We start from the raw sequence: 16,436 nt of genomic DNA, 5'->3' as shown, positions 1-16,436 counted from the left end.
GTACCATTTGCATGGTACTCGGCTTTGCTGGTGAATATAGGGATGTTTGAAAATGTTAATTTGACAATTGCTGCAAACAAACTTTCTTTGCACTAAATGGCAAATATATGTTTCACTGTGCGTGGCTGGTAGCATTGTGCCAAATATGAAGTGTGCTTATGGTGACGTGAACCATTTTACAGAAAGCACTGGTAAATATGTTGTCACCCATCACCGTAGGGACGGTGCATTTCTCTTTAGTATAGTATGTAAACAAAGGAACTCGCCCCGCAGGTCTTGTGGGATTTTTAAGAATTTGCCAGGCCAGATTTACTTTTAAAGACCTTATTAAAACAGCATTTACTATTCTTGCAATTAATTTTGCATTCCAATTCTATTTCCTTTGATCATGTGTGTGTTAATTCCCCAGGTTTCATGCACTGTGTTCAAAGGAGAGATATTCTGAGCATCCTTTTGAAATGTTAGATTGCTTGACCCATTTGATAAGAAAATGTCCCTGAAAAAGTTCCTGCTCTTGGACAGTTGTCGAGCGATAAACGCACCACCTGGCTCTGCCAATCTTACCCTCATTACAATTCAATATATGTAATATCCCAAGTTTAAGTGGTGCAGAACATCCACCTGCTGCGTCGCAGAGAGGAAAATGGGTCAATGGCTGCATTACACCCAATTACTGTGTCAAAATCTTATGACCAGTCAGGATGCACAGAACCTTCAAGTCAGGCCAGAATAACTTTCTGTGTACTTCGATTAGCCAGGAATCCCCTGTATTCCAGAAGATTGGTTTCCCAGAATTCTTTTCCCCTTCTATCTGGAGAATATCCCAGTCAATGTTTCTCCTCAGTGCCTTGACACTCCTGCCTTCCCTCCAAAACCTCTGTGGCGGAAAAACATGTAGACTTCCCAGAATGTCATTGAAGTAGGCTAGGTGGCATCTAGGAGTATTCTGCGTGATTCTCCCTGAAAGCCAAACACCAACGACCCTTAATTGGAAATCTCCATCTATAAAAGTAAAAAGGGTTTTTGTTTGTGATGAAGCGTTTTTCCTTATACAATCCCACACTGTTTCACCACTCAGCACCACATTTTGCATAGTTACCTGTTGGGACCCTCGGGACATTACTGGCTACATGACATTTGGTCACACCACCCTGTTCCCCGGATTTCAGCACAAGTAAAATTTGGTTTGTGGCTTGGGTAAGCATTGTTCCTTTTACAATACCACACTGTTTAACCAATCTGTACCGAATTTTGCATAGTTGCCTGTTGGGACTCTCGAGACATTACTAACTACATGATATTTGATCACCTCGCCCCTTTCCCTGGATTTCGGCACCTTCACATGATTGCCTGAAATCAGCAAACAACATTGTGGCCATAGAAGGACCGATCCCGACACGAGGAACAAAACTTGGGGTCCAGGCCCTAAGGATGCACAGTTTCCCAAGATATTTGCACTGCAACGAACCGCACCACTCCAGGGTATGACAGCCAGTCTCTCGCGCCAATTCTGAGTGCAGTTTACTTCAGGGTTCAAAGCACATCAAGCCATAAGCGAGTCGGAACAGAGACCCACAGGATCAGTTATCCTGCCTGTCTACAGAACCCGTACGGATAGCTTGTTATGTTATAAAATTAGAATTTCCAAGCCATTAAGCTGAGTTTCAGACATAACAATTTACTTGTCTGTTCCTTAACTTCATTATAATGCATTGGAATACAGTATTGTGCATCACAAATTACTGAAACATGCCGCCACTTTAAAGACAGAGCTACAGATTGTGTGCTTATTAGCAGACATTGATTTCCTCCAGTGGCCTTAATGCAGTTAGGTGTAAATAGATGCCCCTGGTGTTGCCCTCAGTACCATTTATTAAAATGCAGTTAATATGACACTTCAGGGCATCCTAGCGACTTTACATCGCCAAGCTATAAGCAGGGTTGTATTGATTTCTTTTCACGATATGGTCATTACCTATGTACCACAAATTCTTTTAATGCAGGATAATATATTATACTGCTTACTATGCAATTGAAATGTCCACTCACTTAAACCAGTGCTGCAGAGTACTCAGACTTTTTCCACTTCAGTTCCAGTCTTTAGTTTCCAAAGGCTAATGGGACTTTGATTTCCTCTGACTTACAATTTGTCTTCAAGGCGCTTCTTTCTCAACTTGCGCGGGAGTTTACATTTGCTCCCAAAAAAATATATTTTTCTGAGGATTGTGGAATCTGCTTAGATCACATGCTAGATCACCTGCTCTGCATAGGCGACATCTAGTGGAAGCTGCGAAGCATTGCATTTTTTGTTTTCGAAACTCGAAAAGGGACGTCGACCGGGCGTGCCAGTAATACTATCCCTAGTGTGACGTCCACTATACCCATGGTCCTTCACGTGTCGAGGTCCCTCGGATTTGTTTTTTTCCTCCATCATCGCCGGACGCTATAGCGCAGAGTTCCGTTTCGGCTAACCCCATTAATTATGAATGTTTATATAGCTGACCTTCGACTAACATCTTCGGCGGTGATAAGGAGGAACGTCGCCAGACAAAGAACCTGCCTCGACGACACCTCTTCGGCCTTTGAAGGCCGCACTGGGCCTCGGCCCAGAATGTAGGGAGAGTCGGGGGTGGACATTGCTTAGGCCACTAAGAGAATGCATATTCCCCATTTCCCTCTATATTTTCGCCTAGCTGTCCTTCTATCCAAATATGGAAAACGCACCATTTAAATTTTGCCCCAGTTGCAACAAGAAGTTCTCCTGGAAAGGTAAGCACCGGGTGTGCAACCTCTGTTTAGCAAGGGACCACGACAAGGGCCACTGTAGAGCTTGACAACTCTTCAAACCAAAGACCCAAAAGGACCGAAAGACCAAACGTTGGGCCCACCACGCCATGCAGGCCGAGGCCGTCATGGACGTGGAGGGTGTATCCAGCGACCATAGCATCTGTGCCTTTTAGGACGATGAAGGCAATAGGGAACCGACCGATTCCACGTGCTAGCCCACAACCCCATCAGACAGGCCGGCAGCGCTGTTACGGGGACCACACCCAAGACAGCCCACACAAATCACATAACCCAAGGCCAAAAGTCAATGACACCATAGTCTACATGGTCGCACACAGCATCGAGGGGTAGGTCTACTAGCTCCCTGTCCTCTGGGCACTCACGATCGCCACACGACAGGCCCCCAAAGTCACGAAAGAAAGGTGACATGGATGCCATGTCCAATACAGCGGCCCAAAGCTGAGCGTCGGAAGACGCAGCTTCGGACCTCCCGTCTGCCCAAACTCGGCATTCGCTATGAATTTGATTCATTCATGATTGGGCACCGTCCTACATGCCTTGACCACACTTTGGACGTGGTTTCCACCACATGAGTTAAATCTGACCCAATCACTCTGGCTAACCACTGGGTTTTTTTGTCCCCCAACCCCTTTCCAAAGCCCCCTCCCCGCCCCCATTTTCTTCTAACTCGGTGCTACATAAAAGACACACATTGCTAGTCCTTGCAACGCATAGCACCCCCATTTGGTTTTGGGTTCTTTAATTCACACTTGTAGCACTAAGGTACTATTTTGTATGAGTGCTTGACAGGGGGCAGATTATCCCCTCTGACTCACCTCTATCTTCCCCCTAGGGAACAGAGGTGCCGTTTTGGATCCCATTTGATGGTCCACAGAAGGAGTAACTCCTACGGTTTGATTAACTGGTCCTGAAGAAGATGACTCAAACGAGTATGGTCATCGAACCGGTCGGCCCACCAGCACATGAGCCTTTTCATGTGCAGAATAATGCCTTAACCAAGCAACCAGTGCATGTTTAAAAAAAATACTCGACTAGATAGGCTCAATGCCTCTAGATTCTGTGTTTTCCTTCAATAGAGGGTTAATTGTTTTATGACGATCAGAACAAGTTCCGATTTGACAGGACAACTGCACCATTTGCTGAATAAAACATAGGCAGAAATTCCTGGTAGCAGTACCTAGTCACATACGGAAGAGACACATTTAATGTTTGGTGTCTTGACCTAACAACCTCAAAACTTGTATCTGACTTTTTTAACGCATATAGTATTATAGGTATATGTGTATACTTGTTGGATAAGGGAGAGTCTCCTCGCTAGCCCTTTTAGATAGGCGGCGCACCACCGAGCTCCTATGGAGGGACCCCAGAAGAGGGACAGGGTGTTCTTCTTAGTAGGGACAGCCTGTGTTTGTGTATAACTCAAGAGGGGAGCTCTTCTCCTCAATAATTCTTCTCCTAATACCATTCATTGTGTTACCGAGAGTAAAGAGACTCCACCCTCCAATTTCAAACCCACCGCCAGGCTGAGATCTCAACATAGTATTTGCAAAGCTCATGGGACTCCCCTTGAGCCTATGCATAAATCAAGTCTTAAACACCTCACATATAAGACTGCCCTCTTGGTGGCTATTACATCCAAAAGAAGAGTTAGTGAACTTCAAGCATTGGCAGTTCAATACCCATTCTTTGTCATCCACTAGGACAAACTGGTTTTACGAACACACCCTAGGTTTTCACCTTAATTCCTTTCCAAACTTCACATAAACCAATCCATTGAGCTACCAGCCTTCTTTCAGAACCCAACAAGCTCAGCTGAGGCAAAGCTCCATATCCTAGATGTAAGGAGGGTGGTCCTTTTACTATGTAAACAAGACCAGACCGCTAAGAAAAACAGACCAACTGTTTGTCTCTGTAGCACCAGGCAGAGAAGGGGACAGCATTTCCAAGAATGCCATCCACAGGTGGATAGTCCGATGCAAACAGATCTGTTACTCTTTATCAAGCAAAATACTGCCATTTGCACACTCCACAAGGGGTACAGGAGCTACTTTGGCTTTTATCGCAAACGTCCCGCTGGACACCATTTGCAAAGCAGCTACATGGAGCTCAGTACACACTTTCACTCAGCACTACTGCATTGACACTCAGTCTAAAGCAGATACACAGGTCGGACAAGTGGTTCTAAAACATATTTGCCGCTGGACCTTCTCACAACCCACCACCTTCTACTAACACTGATCGCTAATCTATGCATAGCATGTGATCGAAGCAGATTCCACAAGCCTCAGAAGGGATACATTACTCACCGTAATCGTATTTCTGATGCTTGTATCTGCTTAGACTTGCATGCGCCCACCCTTCCTCCCCTTGGAAAGAAGGTGCATAGATGTTTATCTGAGCTTTATCTGATACATGTCTGCTTTGATACACCTGCACTCACACTACACTTCATGCTACCTCATGTCAGAATCAAAACAATCTTGAGGGACCTCGACGCATGAAGGACCATGGGTACAGTCGACGTCACACTAGGGATAGTATTACTGCCACGCCCTGTCCGTCCCTTTTCGAGTTTCGAATACGACAACTGTAATACTCCCCAGCTTCCACTAGATGTCGGCCTATGCATAGCATATGAATCTAAGCAGATACAAGCATCAGAAATAAGATTACAGTGAGTAATGTATCCCATATATACAAGCTTGTCTTCAACACCAATCACAAAAATGCCCATAATGCATTGCTTTTCCTCAAGATGTTCTGAGGGTAGAAAGCATTTTATTTTAAATGTCTCATGCAGTTTTCCTTCTATCCCTAGGCTGGTATGAGGGTATCAGACTGTCGGATGGCAAGAAGGGCTGGTTTCCCTCGAAGTACGTTCAAGAAATCACTAACGAGCATGTGCGGCGGCGGAACCTGCGGGAGCGTTACCGTGTCTTGCAGGCGGCACGACAGATTCAGACTATGCCATACGATCCCAAAAAGAAGTATTGTTCCACGTAATGCTGTGCAAAATAGGCTTCTTGGGAGACTCTTGGGCCCCATCTGTCAAAGCAGTCCTCGACCCACGGGTGCAAGTGCGTGCTTGATGAAACCTTAGTCGACTTGGTTAATTACTGATTGCACTGCTTCGTCAGTCTACCTACCTGAGCAAGAAGGCTCCACCTACATTTTTCTGCACCTTTTTATACTGTGCTCCTTAACCAGGGTGTCTGTAACATTGTGGGGCCTTCACTGGAAACTCTGAGAACGTGAGTGGAATCTACCAGTTAGATTGGACCTATACCCACTCCTGTTGGCAAGCAAGTTTCTGTTGATCAACATCCTGAAAACTGCTACCTCACCCGATTACGCTGCAGGTCCAAGTAGATGAAATGGCACAAAGTAAAAGGAAGCGATGGAAGAGGAAAAGAGGAAGATGAAGAACGGAACTATAGTGTCACTTTCTGATTGCTCACCAGTGTCATCCAGGTGGCAGGATGTGCAGGCCGAAAGGCTTGTCAATTTGGTAGCAAGCTCTGTTTGGGACATTCTCAAGATGGGGGCTGACGGCTCCTGCGTGTTTGTTCACTAAATGAAGAATAAGTTGCATCATGGGGGTAAAGAGACGCAACCCCCACAACCACCCCAAACCATGCACAGTCACTGGTCTGGTGTCGTCGGTGGCCTCATTGTTGGTTTTGTGGCATTTGTTTAAAGGAAAAGTGGCTTTTTCGATGGCGTTCTTTGGCTTGTTGCTGTGAATGTTTGACACAACTAATCGATGTGATTTACTCTACAGCATTAGTGTGGGGGAGGGAGGGAGGGATGGGGAGACTTTAGAAAGGGACTGGGTTTGTTGTCCCCTTCCATGCATGACATTCATAAGATGATCAAGACTAGATTGGAAGGAGCGATGGGCCAAAACTGCATCAAAGCCGTCAACTGGAAGAGCAACTCCTGTATGTGCACACTATGCTGGGATCCTCGGCAACAGCTCGAAATCCAGGGCATTACTGTGCCAAGAGCTCACAACGTGCCCTTGCTGGTCTTAGTCCAGCTGTACCTCACTGCCCACCGCTGTCCTAGAAACTGGACCATCAGGCATGTCGGCAGCTTTGTTGGGGGTCCAAGCAGAATGGATGACAAGGGCTCTAGCAACTCAACTGCCTTGAAATCACATGGATGGTTTTCTACTGTCGGAACAATTTCCTTCACATTTCTTGTTGGATTTCAGATCATGCCCAGAATAGTTTTCTCTGTTGAACTCCAATCACTTTACTGGACCGCCAAGTGACGGTTCTTCATTTGGGCACCATCACAGCAAGGAGAACCAACCGGATCTCCTTCGTGCAATCGTCTGTGACCTCCCCTCACCCCTGGTACCTTGGGATACTCTCAGATGACGCTCCTTCAAAAACGAGGGGACGCTAATTAAGACGTCTGTTCTGGCTGGAGAGGCCTTCTCGTTTATCCCATCCCACCTCATTTTCCAAAACTTTGCTTCCATGTTGACCTCTTAGTGGAGATAAGATGGTTCCAGCATAGTTCTCGCCATCTTAGTCAAGGCAGGAGTAGCCCCATGAAGATTTTAGGGACATCCGCTTGAATGGAGGTCGGCACAGCTAGCCTCCTACTTTAGTCTTTGGGTGCAGGTCATGGACATGGTGCTTTTCCACTGTTCATTATGCTCTTGTCCAGGATGGCGACCCATAGTTAAAATGCTCACATTTCTTCTTCCCCAAGGCCAAAAAAAGAAGTGTGCCTATGAAGGAGACACTCCAGCCAAATAAATGAAAAGTAGAGTTCTGGTTTCCGCCAGCAGTAGCTAAATGTGAGCTAACCTGTGGGGATTCGGGGTCCTTCCAATTCAGGGTGCTTCCAACCACATGCCCTGCAGCACTGAATTGGCGAAGGTCACAGGCAACCCACTTTGCCCCTGGTTTCCATCAAAATGGCGCCAGGCAGAAGCTCATTTCTTTTCTTTGGGAAATTACCATTCAGAAGAGAGTCTAGTACTGCCAATACATGTGTCGCTTCAACACTGTAGGATATCCTTTGTCACCAGAGACTGGTATTAATGGCCATGTTTCTTTCTCTTTTAGAAAAGCACATTATATTGATCGCTCATATTTTAAAGTCTATTTTGTTTTATTTGAAATCCGATTCTATTTATGTGTATTTGTGTCCCCTTACGCCAACCGTGATTCTGTGTTTATAGACGAAGGGGGGCATTTTCAACCCTTAAAAGGCAGCAGGCTGACTGTACCTATTTATTTTGTACATGAGTGTATCAGTTTATTATTTTTTTGTATTTCAATTGTTATTTTTCTCTTTTAAAGAAACAATACATATAAAATGTACTGGCCTACGTCTCTTACTTGGTCCGACAGGTCGGGTATTGATTTTCAGACAGAATGATCTTCAGTTTTCCTCTTGCCCATTGTACCGAGTTTTGAGCTTCCTGATGTAAGTGGTGTCTCTAGAGTATTGTTAGTGACCAGGAGAAGCATGAACCCAGACATGGGGCATGAAAAACATCTGAGTATTAGTTAACTCCTAAATGCACAATTTCATGGACCACCTAAACCACAGGGATTTAATGAAACATTCCAGGTCAAGGGGAGAGCACTGTAATAGGTGTTAATGTCCCACACCAGAGTTATTGGCCCGAGGTAAAGTCGAGGGAGCATAATGAGGGTCAGGGACGATAACACCGCCACATCCCTCACACCAAGGGCTATAATGCCATTGTAATGTGGCATAATTACCAAAACAAATTGATCAAAAAAACACACCATTGAAGGTACTGGAGGAGTTTGGGTAAGCGAAACATGGAGGCAGAATGTTTTTAGGAATATCAAGCTTTCTAACAGTCGTTGGGTTGGGGCCCTCTGCTGACCCATTGGTTACTATGGGTCACCAATATTCCAGTGCTATAATTAAACCTGGCCTGTAACTCTGTCCCAGTAGGTGTTATGATCCCTGAAGGGAGAGTTAAAGGCCAGAGCACCACAGGGGCTTTTAATTAGGTTACTGGGCTCATAGCGACCAGTACAGCCTGAGGGTGTGGTCTATAAAGCCATTATAACCTGCGTCGCTCTTGCTCTTCTATAGCCTGGTTAATCATTATGTGTGACACTAGATGTTTTGGACGTCCACTCCCATGACCTCTAGCCAGTATATTCAATGGTGAAGTCATGGGATTTGTATTTCAAAACATCTGGAGGGCCACTTAATTAGTAAGTGTTTGTGTATATACAACATGCAAGTGAAGAGAAGTTATTGGCATATAAATCCGCCTGGGCAGCAGAGAAATTTTTAAGGGTAAGGTTTCTTTTTAGATGTATTCTAGCTGCACTAGGGAGTATGGGGGCCGCCTGCAGCACTCTCGAAGATCAGAATGCAGGCTTGTATGAGTGAATACAGCCCGCGTTCTGAGTTTCCTAATTAGCTATTGCCCCCTGGCAAGGGTGCTTATGATCATTAAGTCGGTTATTATGGGTAATACTATGAATTAACCAATTTAAAAAGCACATCTTTTGAGGCCATAGTTTGCAACTTCACGCTAAATTGTCCTAAGGAAGGTATTCTTGTAAGTTAAAACCCCCAGAATTCGGAGTTACTGGCCAATGATCCGCTTAATGTTCTCGGCCTTGAAACGTCTGGGTTATAAAGCCCTAATCAAATCCAGTGCTTCTCCCGAATGGATGCCCACCAGTAAGAATGGTCCTTCCCACAGCCTTGAAGACTATCCTCTCCTTCATTGAGCTGACCTGGAGCTGCTTAGCCCCCCCTCTTCGGTGTGTAAGAGGATCAAGTGAAAGTATTTTTATTTTTTTTATTGCATGCCACCCATATCATATTTCTTAATTGGAATTGTCCTTGGAAGAATTACCACTGTGGTTTCCAGGACCTGGGATAGGCAATGGGTGGAAGGGGGCGGGACCCAGGAGCCTTGAATAGTAGAAAAGTGGCGTGATCCGGCCCAGGGTCTGCAGATGGCTGGTAGGTGGGTGTGCTGAAAGGTTACATATGGCTGGGTGCTTGGTCGGTCAGGGATTGTCTGTGGGTGGGTGGGTGAAGCTTGCGATTGCAGAATACTGGGTTTAAACGCTGCCATTTGGCAGGGCCAGGGATGTGCTGTGGCTACGGTTGAGTCCACTGTGAAACGCATCTCCTCATACACTCTTTACGCCATGGGTTTGTCGTTCAGTGTTCTTTGCTTGAGGTGAGAAGATTTTGGCTAAGTTGCACAGAACCGTGATCTCGACTGATCATGTTCTACTGTGGTCATGCTTTTGATCTGCATTATGTGGTGGGGCACGGGAACGTGGACATGCGGACGCTTCTTTCAGAGCCAAGCCATAGCATGATCCCCTTCCCAAACCTGATTAAATCATGGGTCTGTCTCATGTGATGCTTTCTTTTAAATGCCCGCTTTGTTTCCAGATATGCAACTCCTGCTCTCTGAGGTTGTTGCGTAGGGAATTGTCCAAATCATGTGGGTCGGTTAGAGGGACAGACCAGACATTGCTAACTTTGAGAACCTGTCATCAAAAGCCTAAACAAACATATACAAGTGGCACATATATAATTACTCCATATACAAAGGAAACCAATGTTCCCTACCTTGCTGCCAAAGGCTTGATCTTGTGTTGGATCTCCCACCTCCGTTGTATCCTCTTAGTGCAAGCAGGTTTTACAAGGGGTCAGACAGATGGATCATTATATCCTCCTCAAGGGATGTCCACATAGGTGGCAGGCTGACCGTGCAGCCCTTCAGTTAGGTGAGGGCGGTGGCGGGGAAGGAGATTGCTATTGCTGGAAGGGTTCAGTGCAGTTGAAAGGTCGGTGGTTTAATGGGACAGGTGTAACCCTTTGTTTGGCATAATTGTCACTAGAGGTGTCACCTGATTTTAAATGGGACTAAAGCAGCCTGTAAATGGAATAGCTGGAGTACTGTTCTTGGATCAGGGGCCGGGTTTAGAGGGAGTGGTACCACCAGGTCAAATGTGATTGTCGTGTCTCCTCTAGGAGTGATGTTTGGCGGTATAGTCCCAGATTCCCTAGCTGTAATGGGACAATGAGAAGCCATTCCAATATGTGGACTAATTCATACACTTGAGATCTCTAAAAGACAAGTTCCACACACAGGTATATTTTAAATCCCCTCAGGGTGAACATTGAAGTATGTATATGCATCAATAAATACCCCCACCTGTGTTGCAAAAAATAGGTAATAATAACAATTAAGTTAAATAGGATGCAGTTCTTACATCACCTAGAACAATAAATTGGCACCAAATGCACGTCTGGAAATTAAGTAAAGCAGTGTTGGGATAATGAGAAGTCAATTCCAACTTTTGACAACATCAATCTTTTATGTTAGATCTTTTTCTCGGCACGTAAAGTCCTTTCCTTGTTCACTATTCTATGCCAAACCGTTCCTGCACAATGTCACTTTAAAGTGACAGCCATGTGTGTTGACTTGAAACCTACTTTTCAAGGACTCTGCTGATCTCTATCCTTACAAGGCACTTAATAGCTAGTACCTGCAGACTATCAAAAAAGCCATAGAAAATACAAAAAGAAACCTTAGGGTGCCACAAAAATAAAATGGTAAAAAAGAAACACAAACGGGCTTACATTCCTGGACCTCCATACCTGCTCCTGGATGCTGTAATAACCCACTGTGATTACTGTAGGTAGGCAATGCTGAAAGCCAGTATGGCTGGGCTAGGCCACTTTCCTCTTCTGGTGATGTAATCTGGAAAAGGTCTGAAGGGCTGGGTTGCTGACTTCCTGGAAATGAAATGTCCGCCTGTAGCAACTGCTCTCGTGAGTGGGTGATGCTGGAGCTTGGCTCGTACAAGGTCACACTGGGTCTGCGTCCATGCAGTTGCGATAGTTTAAGAGGAGATCATTCCGAGAGTCAGTTTGCTTCCATGTGCATCTTATTATTTTTTTTATTTTGTTGTTTTGGTCAAGATAATCTTGACCTTTCAACACAAACATTTCTATATATAATGCATACAAACATAATATCAAACAATACAATTTCACTAATAAAAAATATTACATGCTAAGATGTTCAACACAGTATTTACGATTGAGACTAGCAGCCATCATAATATACCAAATCATAACCAGTAAAATACTAATCGTAATGTAATTTTAAAAAACATCAGCATTATAAAATATAAACATTTACTCTACTCTTGGTATGTTATCACTACTAGGTCAATATTGCGATTTTTCCAGTCTTTTACACACAAGTATTTCAAAAAATTAACTGTGGCATATCTTATAGATTTTCTGTTGGTATGAAATATTGATACCCACAATTTTTCAGTAGTCATGTCTACATGGTTCTCAAAACAGCTCTTGAAATTAATGCAACTTTGTGCTAGCAAACGAGGAACATTCTGTGAGTAGGTGTCTCAGGGTTTCATTTTTTCCATTACAGAACCTGCACTTTAACTCTTCCTGTGTTAAAATGATCCTTTTATACGAAATTTCTCACGTTGGCCATATGTTTAACCTAAGGCACAGGAAATCATCACAATGGCGCGGATCTGGAGATTTAACTAGATATTTAGCAGGGGAATTGTAGCTTTGTAGAGCAAAAGGCTCCTGTTTAAAATTATCTCGTAACAGTATTTCAGAAATGCCTGCATCATCCATAATTGTCTGCGCTTTAGTATGCCACAAATGAGGAGATGTGTCTAATAGGTAGCCAGACATTATTCTCAAGAGTCTAATTGCTATTTGACCCATAATGCGTTTCCGATAAAGCGAGCACACTTTCCATTTGTAGAAGGCATACAGCGATATTAAACCCAATTCATGCCTAATGATGGGCATTGCTTCAGACATTGGTAAATTCAAAACGTTCTTCCAAAACTGGCCTTCTATTTTAGACCAATATATGTAGGATTTCCAATTTTTTGCTTCCATTCCATACATAATCACAGACGTTCGCTTCTGTTTGTAATAGATAATTAATGGCATTAATGAAAATTTACAAAATGTGGCCTTTATAATACATGCTTGCGATAGGGCTGTTTGCAGCTTTGTGCTTAGTTGGTCTTCAAATGGGGTATCCCCCGTGTGATTGACAAATATACCCAGATAGTAGTAGGATGTAACTGTTTGCAAGCTTGCCTCTTGTATTCGCCACGCCTGGCAAGCTGTCCCCTGTTTGCAGTTCCCAAATTGGATAACTTTTGTTTTCATTGTATTAATCAATATGCAGTTTTTCTGTGCGTATAAGTCAAGGGCTCCTAACATGATCTTTAGGCCTTTTGGATATTAACACCATATCGTCAGCATAGAAAAGCCACTTTATTTGAAATCCATTAAGTCTCGGTGCATCGGTAACCAGATCATTAAAGCAACAGCCTATATCTGCAATAAAGAAGTTAAATAAGGCAGACGCCAGAAAACAACCTTGTTTCAGACACTGGTCAGTCTCTATGGGATTTGACAAAAGACACTCATTACTTAAATTAATTTGGACACTGGTTTCAGTATGTAGCTCGACTATCCATTTAAGTATGTGCCAAGGACAACCCTTCTCCATTAATATTTTTATAGAGCAGCTCCCTTGGAACGGTGTCGAAAGCAGTCTGGAATTCTATGAATGCAACATAGATTGCCTGTTTCCGTTGGTGTTCCCGCTGTATAATACTATTGAGTGTTATTAGATTTATTTCTGTACCTACACCTAGAATGAAACCCGTCTGAAAAGGGTCTCGGAGGTTCATGCTGTTTAACCAACTGTTAAATTCTGCCAAGACCAAACGGGCAAAAATCATCCCGGGCAGTACAGCAAAGCTATGGGTCTGTAAGAGGAGGGGTCTGCCCTATTGCCTTTCTTATACATTGGAAGAATGATTGATGTCTTTTATGAGGCTGGTATGTTGCCTGTATCAAAGATTTTAAAAATCTGGTATAAGATGCGGGCCCATTCTTGCGGATGCTGCTTGAGCATAATGTTATGAAACCCATCGGGCCCCGCAGCCCGAGACTGGCTTAACTTGGATATGTTATATGCTATGTCATCAATCTCTATTTGAAAGACACAATTAGAATTCACGTTATTGAATCCCATGTCCAAATTGGAAAAGGGTGATCGATATATCTCTCCGTAATAAGCCTGCCAAGCTTCTTGAGATATGGGGTTGATTTGCACTGAGAGTTGCATTTTATGTGAGCCTTCATTCAATAATGCCCATATACCGCCTGAAGATTTTTGTATAATTTGTTCCTTCTTTCACCATCTTTCTGCTATTGGAATGATTTTCTCAACCTTTCCCAAGATTTGTGTGTTTTTTTTATTTGTTTCTCTTTAATACATTTTGTCGAAGGATTCTCAAATTTCGCAAATCTTAGTTGTGCCTTCTTATGCTTCAACTCCAGATCAAATGCATGGCAGTGTCTATGACAATGACTACCATCTGACAATTTTATCTGTTTAAACATTTGCATCGCCTGAACATAACAACCTCCCTCCTAATTGTTCGTAGTCTGGAAGTTGTTCCAAAGTGTATTTTCCAGGTGGTTTAGTTTTGCTTTTGTCCAACGTATTCAATTACCTGCATTGTTTACCATGATGTTGGCTGCATATTTATTTATCTGGGTTGGCTCTATTGCAGTCGCGATACTACAGGTGAGGCATAATTAATTATGATCACTTAAATTTGTTGGTGCAGTAATCATAGACTTAAACTTGTTAAAAAATTGCCTGTTTACAAAGATATAAAATATGATTGCCTATTGCTGGTCTCTATGCCACATGGGTTGTGGTGGTATATCACAGAGCCTTTCACCATAACAAAACTTCATTCAATCATTAGAGTATTCCAATGCCTTTCTGCTGTTGCTATTGCATCATTTCCAGCAGGTAACAGGTGAAGATTCAAATCACCTACAATAAGTGTGTGATTTAAGAATCCGTCTATGGTTAGGTTATCTAATATAGATAAAATAAATTGATCAGGAGACAGGAGTTGCTTGCTCCAGTATATGTAAATGATGGTAATAAGCATATCGCCCCTAGCGAGTTTCACAATCTGGAAACAGGGCGATGGAGATGGACATTTTTGACTTATGAAATTCCCTGATATTTTTATTGCAATCAAAAGACTGCCCATTGGACGCCCAGTGCATCTCTTTGTTGCTGGTACCGACAGTATTGTATGCAATTCCCACAGCGGGGTACTTCACAGCCATGTCTCCTGGAAAGCAATAATATCATGAGTGATGTCACACACTGGAGAATTAATAAAATGTCTATGACCTCTTGTATTCCAGGAGATATGATTTTGAGATATATAGAGCCCAATTGAGGCTCTAATCTCATCTCTCAATTCTTGCATAGATGGAGTTTCTATATTAGATTTCATAGCCAGATCGGTTGTTGGGGCCGATGTTTTGCCTATATTTATGATGGGCTTATCAGTCCGGACAATCGCTGGGCAAGGTTGTTTAGTTTTGGTATTTTTGGGATTCTGAACACCAAATTGATATTGGACTGATGGTGTCGCTATAGCTGAGGTTTTAATCGTCTGGCTTTGAACTGGTTCGGCTGCTGATATAGCAGCAGTCAGTTCTACTAAATCATCTAAAGGTTTATAAATCAGAGTCTTGGTCTTGTTACACTTTTCAAAAGACTTTGTCAAAACATTGCCCACACAATCTGCGTTCACACTGCCACTAATGACGGGTGCAGAGGTTGTTATGCTTGTGATCGGGGACATAATCTTCTTATTAGTTACGTATTGTGGTCCCCTAATTTCCTCCTGCCCAAGGCTTCACTTCCCTTCCTCTTGAGTATAAGGTTGTAAAGGTGTTTCACTCATTAGTTCCTGACTTCTCGCTATACAATTCTCTTCATGCGCAGTTCTTGCAAGATTACCTATTTGTTCTTGTAGTTGAACAAGCATTACCGTTTGTTTATTCATTTTTTCATCTAAAACTTCGTACAGTTTAGCAACCGTTAATGATGCTGTGTTCGTTGCACTCAATGGGACTCATTATGAGTTTGGAGGTAGCCATGGTGCTATCATGGTGTACCGGCACCCTTCGTTACGTGAGCGCCAGGGTCGTAATGAGGCCTAATGTGTTAAGGACAGGTGCTTCTGGAAAGGGGAAGTGCTTCTGTTGTTGGTTATGAATGAAATATTCCAGCTGCTCGTTGAATCGCGAGCACCTCGGTGTCGGGGCTATGAAGGATAGGGACTCAGCCACAGATTGTGTTGGAGATTTATCAAACATTATTGGAGATTTAAATATGTCTAGACTGAGCCCTTGAGATCTAGTCATGTTGTTAATAGATGTACTTTCGGCCTGGTTTTCTTCGCCACCACACTATTTGAGGATGGCCCAGCGGCAACGTGCTTGCCTTGGAAGCAAGACGACACGGAGCAACATGGGTTCGATCCCCGGGTCCGCACTTAGAAACCTCTGGGTATTAAGCATGTTATAAATAACATATCATATCATGAAGTTGAATTAAGTCCCCCATATTTGAAAAAATATACATTATATCTTGAGAGCCCAAAACCGATGTATTTGAAGTATTCATGAATTCTAAGGCATCATCATCAATCTCCCCGGCTATGGTTAGCATATCGTGGGCCTGA

The 16,436-nt window shown here is 43.4% G+C and overlaps 1 protein-coding gene across 8 annotated transcripts in view; it reads left to right on the top strand.

Moving 5' to 3' along the window:
* ARHGEF15 (Rho guanine nucleotide exchange factor 15) overlaps positions 1 to 8,154 on the top strand; it is a 592,319-nt gene extending 584,165 nt beyond the window's left edge. For all 8 annotated transcript variants that reach the window (XM_069646189.1, XM_069646186.1, XM_069646177.1 and 5 more), the window contains one exon: positions 5,627 to 8,154. In XM_069646189.1, coding sequence (XP_069502290.1) covers positions 5,627 to 5,811 — 185 coding nt within the window. In that variant the 3' untranslated portion in view covers positions 5,812 to 8,154. The remainder of the gene's footprint in view (positions 1 to 5,626) is intronic.
* The last annotated feature ends 8,282 nt before the right edge of the window (positions 8,155 to 16,436 follow it).

The sequence above is a fragment of the Ambystoma mexicanum genome, chromosome 1p (genome assembly GCF_040938575.1).
Source record: "Ambystoma mexicanum isolate Mex_15411 chromosome 1p, UKY_AmexF1_1, whole genome shotgun sequence".
Classification (NCBI taxonomy): Eukaryota; Metazoa; Chordata; class Amphibia; order Caudata; family Ambystomatidae; genus Ambystoma; species Ambystoma mexicanum.
Note: the sequence above shows the minus strand (reverse complement) of the source record. Positions and strands in the feature narration are given on the sequence as shown.